This window comes from Symphalangus syndactylus, chromosome 12, assembly GCF_028878055.3.
Source record: "Symphalangus syndactylus isolate Jambi chromosome 12, NHGRI_mSymSyn1-v2.1_pri, whole genome shotgun sequence".
NCBI lineage: Eukaryota > Metazoa > Chordata > Mammalia > Primates > Hylobatidae > Symphalangus > Symphalangus syndactylus.
This window is the reverse complement of record NC_072441.2, coordinates 85,482,551-85,494,265: the sequence shown is the minus strand read 5'-3', so window position 1 is coordinate 85,494,265 and position 11,715 is coordinate 85,482,551. Positions and strand designations below refer to the sequence as shown.

The window sequence follows — 11,715 nt, the reverse complement described above, 5'->3', positions numbered from 1 at the left end:
AAGAAATAAATAAACCCACTTTAAATGTAAAGACACAAATTAGTTACAAGTAAGAGTGGAAAAAGATATACTATGCTAACTCTAATTTTAAGAAAGTTGGAGTGGGGCTGGGTGTGGTGGCTCACGCCTGTAATCCCAGCACTTTGGGAGGCTGAGGTAGGCAGATCACTTGAGGTCAGGAGTTTGAGACCAGCCTGGGCAACATGGTGAAACCTCATCTCTACTAAAAAATACAAATATTAGCCAGGTGTGGTGGTGCATGCCGGTAATCCCAGTTAGTTGGGAGGCTGAGGCAGGAGAATCGCTTGAATCTAGGAGGCAGCGGTTGCAGGGAGCCAAGATCACGCCACTGCATTCCAGCCTGGGCAACAGAGGGAGACTCCGCCTCAAAAAAATAAATGGCCAGGAGTGGTTGCTCATATCTGTAATCCCAGCACTTTGGGAGGTGAGGCAGGCGGATCACCTGAGGTCAGGAGTTTGAGACCAGCCTGGCCAACATGGTGAAACCCCGTCTCTACTGAAAATACAAAAATTAGCCAGGTGTGGTGACACATGCCTGTAATCCCAGCTACTCTGGAGGCTGAGGCAGGAGAATTGCTTGAACCTGGGAGGCAGAGGTTGCAGTGAGCTGGTATCACGCCACTGTACTCCAGCCTGGGCGACAGAGTGAGACTCCATCCCCAAAATAAATAAAAAAATAAACAAATAAATAAATAAAGTTGGAGTGGCTTTATTAATATCAGAGAGTACATTTCAGAGCAAAGAATATTATCAGGGCTAAGGAGAGTCATTTCATAATGATATAGGAGTCAATTCATGAAGAAGATGTAATAATCCTAACCATGTAGGCACCTACTAACATAGCTTAAAAATACATGCAACAAAAATAGATAGAACTGAAAGAAGAATAGACAAATCCATAATTATAGCTAAATAGCTCATTCTCTCTCTCTCTCTCTCTCTTTCTCTCTCTCTCACCCTCTAATTCATCAAACAAATAGAGAGAAAATCAGTAAGGCCATAAAGGCTTGAACACCACTACTAACCAAACTGTCCTAACTGACATTTATTAGAGCGCTCCACCCAACAGTAGAAGAATGCATGGAATATTTACCAAGTTAGACCAGATTCGGTGCCATAAAACAAGTCTCAATAAATTTAAAAGGATTCAAGTCATACAAAGTATGTTCTCTAACCACAATATAATTAACTTAGCAATTAATAACAGAAAAATATCTGGAAAAATCCCGAAATATTTAAAAACTTAGTAATTCACTTCTAAATAATCCATGAGGTCTTTTTTATCTTTCTTTTTTCTTTTCTTAAAATAGAGACAGAGTCTCGTCATGTTGGCCAGGTTGTTGTAGAACTCCTAGCCTCAAGCAATCCTCCTGCCTTGGCCTCCCAAAGTGCTAGGATTACCGATGTAAGCCACTGCACCTGGCCCATGAGTTTAAACTGAATGAAAATGAACACAGAACATAGCAAAATTTGTGGGATGTAGGTAAGACAGTACTTAGAGAGGTATTTTTAATGTAAAAGTGACTATATTAGAAAAAAACTCAAATCAATAACCTCAGCTTTAAACTAGGGGAAAAAAAGCAAAATGAAATCCGAAGTAAGCGGAAGACGGGAAAAAATAAAGACCAGTGCAGAAATTAATGAAACAGAAAAAATTAGGAAAAAAATCAGTGAAACCAAAAGGTACTTGAGAAGATCAATACAATTTATAAACCTGTAGTCAGACTAGGGAAAAAATTACAAATATCAGGAATAAAGGAAGAGATCAGATTTTATACATATTAACAACATAGTAAAGGAATATTATAAACAGCTGTATACTGAGATATTCAACAACTTAGATGAAATGGACAAATTCTTTGCAAGACTGAATCTATCAAAGCTCTCTCAAGACAAAATAGATAACACAAACAGACTTATTTCTTATATCTATTATATTCTTATATCTATTAAGAAGATTGAAATTTTAGTTAAAACTTTCCTATGCAAAGGAAACTCCAGATCCAAATGGTTTCACTGGGGTATTCTACGAAACATTTAAAGAAGGAATAATGCCAATTCCACACAAAGTCTTCTAGAACATTGAAGAAGAGATAATTCTTCCCAACTCATTCTATGAGGCCAGCATTATTCTGAAACTGGACAAAAACATTATAAGAAAAGAAAAGCAGCTCGGTATGGTGGCTCATGCCTGTAATCCCAACACTTTGGGAGGCCGAGGTTGGCAGATCACCTGAGGTCAGGAGTTCGAGACCAGACTAGCCAACATGGTGAAACCCCAACACTACTAAAAATACAAAAATTAGCCAGGCATGGTTGCATGCACCTGTAATCCCAGCTACTTGGGAGGCTGGAGCAGGAGAATCGCTTGAATCCAGGAGGCAGCGGTTGCAGTGAACTGAGATCACACCCCTGCACTCCAGCCTGGGCAACAAAAGCGAGACTCCGTCTCAAAAAAAAAAAAGGAAAGAAAAGCTACAGACTAGTATCTATCATGAGTATCATGAGCACATATGCAAAATCGTTAACAAATTTTTAGCAAATCAAATCCAACAATGTATAATAAGATTAATACATCATGACCAGGTAGAATTTATCCCAGAAATTCAAGCCTGGTTCAACACTGAAAATTCACCATATCAACAGGCTAAAGAAGAAAAACCATATAATCATGTCAAGTCAACTAACGCAGAACAAAGAATTTGATAAAATACATCTATTCTTTTTTTAGAAAAAACAAATGTTATTGTGTATATTTGAGGTTTATAACATGATGTTATGGGATACATATTGAGAGTAAAATGGTTACTATAGTGAAGGAAGTTACCATATTAATCATCTCACATACTTTTTTTGTATGACAAGAGTAGCTAAAATCTACTTATTTAACAAAATTTCTTAATATAATACAATTTCAACTATAGTCCTCATGTTGTACATTAAAACACAACTATTCTTTGAAAGCTCCCAGCACACTAGGAACAGGAGAGAACTTCCACAACCTGACAGAAAGAATCTAAGAAAAATCTAAAGATAATATCATATTTAATTGTGAAAAAACAATTGCTTTCCCCCTAAGATGAGAAACAAGGCAGGGATGTCTTATCTTAGTAGTTCTATTAACATTGCATTAGATGTTCTAGCTAGTGCAATAAGACAAGAAAAAGAAATAAAGGGAGTGCAGATTAGAAAGAAAGGAATAAAACTGTTATTATTCTCAGATAATATAACAATCTACTCAGATAATTTGATGGAATTTACAAAATACCCACTAGAACTAATAAATAGGTTTACAAGATTGCAAGATACAAGATCAATATACAAAAATAACTGTGTTTCTATGTACCAGTAGTAAGTAATCAGAAATTGAAACATGAAAAATGCCATTCAGCAATAAATAAAGGCAACAACACAGATGAATCTGCAAATAATTATGCTGAGTACAAGTCATCAAAAAAGATACATACTATATGATTTCATTTATATAAAATTCTAGAAGATGGAAGCTAATCTATAGAAACAAAAAGTATATCCGTGATTTCCTGGGGACCAGAATAGGGAAGGCTGTCCAGTGGGAAGGGTTGGGAAGAAATAATCAGAAAGAAGCAACAGTAAACTCTTCAGCATAATGTTCATTATCTTGATTGTGCTGATAGTTTCATGTGTGTGTGTGTCAAAACTTATCAAACTATACGTTTTAAATATGTGTAATTTACTGCATGTCAATAAATTTCTTTTAACTTTTAAAAGGATATTTTTCAGTTTTGTTTTTTCGTTTTGTTTTTGAGACAGGGTCTCACTGTGTCACTCAGGTGGGAGTGCAATGCCATGATCATAGCCCACTGCAGCCTTGATCTCCTGAGCTCAAGTGATCCTCCTGGCCTCAGCCTCCAGAGTAGCTGGAACTACAGGTATGGACCACCACATCCAGCTAATGTTTTTGATTTTTAGTGGAGATGAGGTCTTGCTATGTAGCCCGGGCTGGTCTCAAACTCCGGAACTCAAGCAATCCTCCTGTCTTGACCTCACAATATTTTTCAGTTTTAAAAGCAGGATTTGGGCAGTTTTTTATTATCTTCCCCTTGGTATCTCACCTTTTTTGTTTCTCACATTTGATCCCGGGAAATTTGTCTTATTTGGAAGAAAACACACACACACACACACACACACACACACACACACACCACATCCAACTTCCCAAAATATTAGCCTTCAGTCTAAAATTGGTTCTCTTTCACACATTTTTTTCTTTACAATTTATCTTGGCACCTTTTCTGTTATTCAATTTGTCTCAGCTACTTGGAGTGTGATGGGAGAGCCTGGTTTCTAAGGTAACCACAGACAGAAAGGTAGCAAGCTGGGGAAGCTGAAGGGCACACCTGGAAGGTGACCCTGAAAACAATGCAGACCTCTCACTGCGAGTAAAGGTGAGAAGCTCCTTCTCCAATAAATTCCCTGAGATCCTCAAGAGAGATGAGGGCCAAATCTCTGGGGGAAAAAACTCAAGGGACATTGAGAGGGAAGACAAAGAACTAAGAGAAAAATTGCTGGTCCACTGCCCCATGGGAAAATGAACTCTCTGGGGGGTTGAAGAGTTAAACCAATGGACTCTGCTTCTAACTCCACCCTCCCCAGTTTCTCCTCAAAAAGCTCTGCACCTCTCCCATCTTTCTGAGAAGGTTCTGCCAAATTCATCATTCTTTGGTTTTATCACTTTTCCCCCAGGGCCTGGCATGGTGCCTGTGACAAGGAAGCAGCACAGGTAATAAAAGGAAAGCCAACCACAGACCCCGGAGCCAGACTGCCTGGGTTCCAGCTCTGTGACTCTGGGCAAGTATTCTCCCTCTCTGGGCCGCTGTTTCCCCATCTGAAAATAAGGTTGATATTATAATAGTACCTACTTCAAAAGGTTGCTGAGAAAATCGAGTAGGTAATTCTTGTAGTTTGCTTGGAACAGTATTTACATAGCAAGCACTATATATGTTTTGGGTATGATTATTACCTGATATTAAAATTTTATTGGGAATTCAACAGGTTAAATGAACATAATATTCTGAGTGACAATGAAATGACATCTGTAACAGAGATTTTAGGACTGGTTGTTCTGGCTACCCAGAAGTATTCTAGAGAAATCAAAATCAGCTGATGAAAAAACCACAGAATTTTCTCACCCTTAGGAGTAAGCAATATCTTAATTAAGCCTCTCACATCATCTTCCCAATTGATCAAGGTTTAAGAGGAGTGAAAGATCGTCAATGAAACAGTGGCACTATGTCTCCAATGGTGATTTTATTTTGCCAGGTCTGTCCCTTAACAGCACCCTAGAAGGAGAATGACAGCAACCTGGAGTTCATCTCTTTAAAAGAAACACCAGTCTGGGATGCTGATGTCTGCTCACGGATGAGAAGTTGCTTCTCTAGAATTCACATCGTGAACCATTCAAGGTTTTTCATCACTGCTCTCCGTCAGCTATTCAATCAAGCATTCAGTTTCTAGAATCTCTCCGAGAAATAAAAGCTGACCATACCCATCTACCCACCTTTTTCTTTGCTTCTCACTACTTAAAGATAATCAGGTATGAATTCTAGCCTCGATCTATCAATTAATGGGATTTCATGCAAATCACCTAAAACTTCTCTGTGCCATAGTTTCCTTAACCTTAATGTAAATAGACATAACAACTAGTGCCCTACCTATTCCCCAGGATGTTGGGCAGAGAAAAGAATTCATCTATTGATAGAGTTCTGTGGGAAAAAAGTTCAAAGGACTATGTTCATTTAAGGCAGAGGTGTCTAATCTTTTGGCTTCCCTGGGCCACACTGGAAGAAGAAGAATCGTCTTGGGCCACACGTAAAATACACTAACACTAACAATAGCTAATGAGCTTTAAAAAAATCTCATAATGTTTTAAGAAAGTTTATGAATTTGTGTTGGGCTGCATTCAAAGTTGTCCTCGGCCACATGTGGCCTGCAGGCCCCAGGTTGGACAAGGTTGTTTTAAGGTATCGCTCCCTAAGATTTATCCTGATTTTCCTGCCCAGCACTCTATAGCTTACAGAGCCCAGGCTTGTTCATATTAAATCCTTACAAACTGCAGATGGCAGTTCACAAAGTTATCTGGTTCTCCGGACTCCTAGTGTAGTGTTCTTTCCATTGATCACCAGCTGCCTCCAGATTCCTACAACCCAGTCTCTCTAGGACACAATCTAATCTATTTTGTTTTTTGACCTGAGACTTGCAGTTTACTTAAATGGCCAACTAACTTCAGGGAACTCTATCTTACTAAAGCCATTCTCGTAATCTTCAAAGTGGAGTGTTCAAGGAGATGCATGAGGAAAGTATTTAAGAATGCACTCATGGCCAAGGCGGGTGGATCACGAGGTCACGAGACCATCATGGCTAACAACAGTGAAACCCCTTCTCGACTAAACATACAAAAAATTAGCCGGGCATGGTGGCGGGCGCCTGTAGTCCCAGCTACTGGAGAGGCTGAGGCAGGAGAATGGTGTGAACCCGGGGGGCAGAGCTTGCAGTGAGCCGAGATTGTGCCACTGCACTCCAGTCTCGGCGACAGAGTGAGACCCTGTCTCAAAAAAAAAAAAAAAAAAAAAAAAGAATGCACTCATAATAGTATAATAGTATTTAATTATGGCAAAAATAATTAGGTTTTACTAATACTAATGACCTGGCATTCTCACTCAGTCACTATGTCAGAAGTCATCTGTCACACACAGTATATGAGGAGGTTCCAAGAACCAGAGGTAACATCACCACTGACATTCATTTTCTTCATAATATACGTCATCCACCAGACAAAAACAAGCCTGTTAACTGCTACAAACTTTACAATTCTTTGTAATGACAGAGAATGACCACGAAAATCTTTGCTGTGCAGATTGACAATCTCCTGGGGAAAGCCTAAAATGAAATACTGAACATGGAGGAGATGCACATTTTTATTTCAGTGTTCTATGATGAGAAATGGCTGTCAAGAGTATGCTACCTAGCACTTACTTGCAAAAACAAAAACAAACAACAACAAAAACGCCGCTTAATCTGTCCCTTCAAGCTGTCCCTTCAAGGTTAAGATGACAGTCTATCTATGAGCGAGGAAGTCACTGCTTTTCTAAAGAAACACATACTTTAGGAAAAAGTATTTTGAAGATGGATGACTGGAAATGGTTCCAATATTGTGATTTTTTTAATTACCAAAAACAATGGTTTCACCTATCAAAACCCTTGCACACTTTGAAAAATTAGGAAATAGAATTTGAAAACCTATTTTTAAAAGTTAAATGAAATTTCTTAATGGCTGGAACCCATTTGTTAAGAATATAAAAATGTAACACCTTCCAATCATTCAAGAAGGATTGACTTAAGATATAAATTTACTAGTTGAATTTCAATTAGAAGTCTTTGCATTGTTGATGAATGGGATTGGAAAATAAGTATCATGATTTAATAAATGCAATCAAGGGCATACTTCTTCTGTTTGAATCTACCTATCTTTGGCAAGCATCTTTTCCAGTTATGACAGCAATTAACTTTCACCAAAAAGCATGATTTAAAAAATGTTCATTTTTAAATTTCAACCTTTTACTATTTCTACACTAGGCAATGTTGCATAAGATATGTAATAAAATATATGTAAATACTTGCTTTAAAAAATATTACATATATTAAGAAAACATTATCTTTATTATTATTATTTTGAGACGGAGTTTCGCTCTTGTCACCCAGGCTGGGGTGCAGTGGCGCAATCTCGGCTAATTGCAACCTCTGCCTCCCAGGTTCAAGCGATTCTCCTGCCTCAACCTCCGGAGTAGCTGGGATTACAGGCGCTCCCCACCATACCCAGCTAATTTTTTTTACTTTTAGTAGAGACGGGGTTTCACCATGTTGGCCAGGCTGGTCTCGAACTTCCGACTTGAGGTGATCCACTCATCTCGGTCTCCCAAAGTGCTGGGATTACAGGCGTGAGCGACCGCGCCTGGCCAAGAAAATATTATTTTAAAATGTTTGACAACCAGTGGTCTGTCACCACAGAGCAGTGTCCACATTTGAGAGCGTCATTTTTGCGGGTAGTATGAGAAAGAAAGACACAATTAAGTCAGCAACAATCTAGACTGTGCTTCAAATGCTGGGCAGATCACCTGTTTTGGGGAGTTCTGGCCTAGGGGTTGGTGGAGACAGGGTGAAGGAAGCAGGTTATTTGCCAACCTATACCTGATATACATTAAAGGGAAAGTTCCTGGTTCATAGTAGGTCTTCAATTGATGCTTATTCGTCTGTTTTTCCTCTTGCAATTTGCATATCTACCACTTCTAAACTGGTGAGGTCACTCCAGAGCTCACGAATGTGTATAGATAATTTACATATACATCTCCACCCCCTCCCAGAACAATCCAGGTAGTGTGAAAGGAAGAGAACTTATGCAAACACCCCACTGCCTGCAGAGTATTTCACAATGGCATTTACCTAGGCAAGAAGGCAAAGTCCACTCCCCAATCCTAGTGAGAGTTTCCTTTTTATTTTAATAATTTTTTAAAAAATTTTTTTATTATTATTAGTTTTTTGAGACGGAGTCTCGCTCTGTTGCCCAGACTGGAGTGCAGTGGCGCAATCTCGGCTCACTGCAAGCTCCGCCTCCCGGGTTCAAGCGATTCTCGTGCCCCAGCCTACCGAATAGCTGGGATTACAGGCACGCGCCACCACGTACGGCTAGTTTTGTATTTTTAGTCGAGACGGGGTTTCACCATGTTGGCCCAGGATGGTCTCGAACTCCTGACCTCAGGCCCTGCCTCGGCCTTAATGATTTTTAATCATAACGCTCGGGACCTTCTGACAAATGTCATGTTACTTGTAAAGATTTAGAAACTGTGATTCTATGAGAGGGGGTTATGAAAATAGAATTGCTCTGGAAAGGCTCTTCCATAGAGTTCAAAGACACTTTACACAGCCTGGTATTAAGATGCCCAAGCCAAGCCGAGAGGAAACAGCGAAGGGTCTTCCCCCTAAGTCGGTGGTATTAGAAGTGGGAAGGACCACAAAAACGGGAGGAAATAGTTAAAAGAACTGACACCACGAAGGAGGCCGCAACAAATGTTTGAAAAATAAGATCAGAAGAGAGGTGGAGAGAGGGTGAACCGTAGCTGCGGGCGCCGGGGTAATGCCGGTGGACTCAAAGAGGTAAACCTGCACCCGTGGGCAGGGGCACGGGGCGCGGGCACGGTGGCTGGGCGGGCAGGGGGTAGGAAACAAAGGTCGGCTCCCGAGCAGAAGTCAGTAAGAGGGGGAAAAGCAGCCGAGGAAAAGCGGCGAAAAGGCGGCAGGGGTGGTGGTGGCGGCGGCGGGACGGCGCGCGGTGCCTGGCGGGGTCAGGGCCGGGGTCGCCCGCGGGCCGGGCCGGGGTTCCGGCTGAGACGGGGACCCGCTAGGCCGCGCCGAGGGGCAGGGCCGGCGACTGAGGGGCCGCAGAGGGGACCGGCCGAGGAGCGACGGCAAAGGGTTGTGGGGGGCAGGGCGCGCAGAGAGGCCGGGACAGGGGCGGGCCGGTCGGCGGGAGTCGCTGCCGCGGGAACCGAGGCAGGGAAAGGCGGTCAGCTTCCCGCCCCCGCCCCCGGCCGCCGCGGCGTGAGGGGAAAGACCGGCGGGCGGCGGGCAGCGCAGCGAGGAGGAGGAGCCTGCGGCCCCGCCCCGCGGGAGCGAGGGAAGGAGAAAGGCTCGCAGGGAAGAAGGAGGGAGGGAAGGGGGGCGGCCGGCCGGGCCTGCGCCCGAGCGAGCGGCGAGCCGAGGGGGAAGGGGCCCGGAAGGAGGCGAGCGCGGCCGCGACGCCGGCAGTCGGACGCCCGCTCGTGCCGGCCTGCCGCAGCCGCCGCCACCTTCCCTGTGCGCCGAGCCTGGCGTCCCGAGCGGCCGCGAAGGCCGGAACACGGAGGTCGGGCGCGGGGCGAACGGCACCGGGAGCCGGAGGCCCGGCCGGGCGTCCTGCGCGAAGCACTGCGGGCTTCTGCCTGTGAGATTAGGCGAGGGGCCGAAAGGGAGGCAAGGAGAGGCCGAGAGGAGACAGGCGATCGGATTTTCCAGGAGGCTGGTGTGGAAGAAAAACCCACCTCGAACTCAAATCCACAATAATAATCCGAACGAATAATAAGGGAGCCGTCTTTCTGGCCGGGCGAGAGAGAGGGAGAAAGGGGAACGGGAGGAAGCGAAATCTCCGTTTCATGGAGGCTGAGGCAAGAGAAAATTTCGGAGCCTGGATGTGGAGGAGCCCAACAGCAGAACTAACTCAGGAAATTGTCTTTCAGAAAAAGGCCGAACGTAGGCTGGGTCTGAGAATCAGGCTGGGGTAGGTGGAGGAACCTGCAAGTTTAAAGGAAAAAGAAAAGGAGAGAATATTTTCAGAGATTATCTCTGGTTTGTTATCATTACTACCATCTTAAAGGTAAAAAGCATTGCATTTCAGGTGTTCTTTGATTTTTTTTTTTTTTTTTTTTTGGTGCAATTGGCTCATTTAAGAATTTCAAAACATTTAATTTAAAAGCTTTTTTTTTTTTTTTTAAGGAAGTCCATAAATTTTGGTTCCCAGGGTTGCACTGGACTTGGAAGGAGTGCTGTTGTGTACATACTATTGTATGGTTTTATTTATTTTTTTACTGTGCAAATCAGCTGGAAGATTTTTTCCGAGTGCCATTTCGGATTTATTAATCCTTTTTTTTCCTTTCCTCAAAGATATTTGCTGTTGTCATATTAAGCATTGGAGACTAGAAAATTATTTTCCCCCTTTGAGTTAGAGGGTCTCTTGCCAACAGAAGGATAGCTGAGAAAACTGGATTTAAAGGATGGTTTTATCTGTACTTTGCAGTTAACAGTGATATTTTGAAGGCACATTTTTCTGTGATTCATTTTTTTAGCCCATAGTGCTAACCTTGAAGAGATTCGTGGCTGGGTTTTTGGTTTCTGAGAAGGTCGTAGTTTTTCCTCTTTTCCTTTTTTTTTTTCTTTTTCTTTTTTTTTTTAAAGCGGGGGAGGGGAAGAGGGGCTGAGAAAGGAAATCATGTTCACTGGTAGAAGTAGAGTGGAGCATCAGTTACCAGGGTCCTGAAAGCTGGAAGAGAAAGGAGTCTATCTTCAAGTTGGGAGGCCCTCCTCTCACCTTGCTCAAAAATTGCAAGCGATTCAATCCTGATCAAGACACCAAAGCTACAGGATTCTGGAACCGTGGAGACACCGAGAAACCATGAGTGTAAGGTTACCCCAGAGTATAGACAGGTAGGTTTGCTAATAATTTGATTTTTCAACATTGACTAAAGGAAAGACTGGGAGGAGTGGTGTTGCATTTTAATAAATGATTGAAAATAAGGGTCTGGGTGGGCTATGGGAATTGATGGGCTAGGAGCATTAGTCTCTGGGGACTGTCAGCCTATGTGGTTATGTGCTCTCTGTGTGTCTATGTTAAAAACAGCTCTTGATTCAGCGTCTTTTGAATATAAGCAATAAACAGTGAAGCCAGGAGAGGGGAAGGAGGAGGATGTGTTTCCAGTGGCTTTTGACTGTTGCCAGGGTAGAGGCTGAATTTGAGTCCCCCCAACTTGCCAGCCTCAGGTGGGGGTAAGCCAGTCTTGTGAGCTCCTAGGGGTGCACTAGGGGGACTGGCTTTAGGTGTTGGAGCTGCTGGGAGAAGGGCCCTGGCAG

The 11,715-nt window shown here is 42.7% G+C and overlaps 1 protein-coding gene across 13 annotated transcripts in view; it reads left to right on the top strand.

Annotated features, from left to right (window-relative positions):
- The first annotated feature begins 9,727 nt into the window (after positions 1–9,727).
- ARHGEF11 (Rho guanine nucleotide exchange factor 11) overlaps positions 9,728–11,715 on the top strand; it is a 111,970-nt gene continuing 109,982 nt past the window's right edge. For 4 of the 13 annotated variants that reach the window (XM_063626931.1, XM_063626935.1, XM_063626928.1 and 1 more), the window contains exon 1: positions 9,732–11,292. In XM_063626931.1, the coding sequence (XP_063483001.1) occupies positions 11,261–11,292 (32 nt within the window). In that variant the 5' untranslated portion in view covers positions 9,732–11,260. Of the gene's footprint in view, positions 11,293–11,715 lie in introns of all 13 variants that reach the window. The other 9 variants (XR_010117601.1, XR_010117602.1, XM_063626926.1 and 6 more) reach the window with 4 other exon arrangements.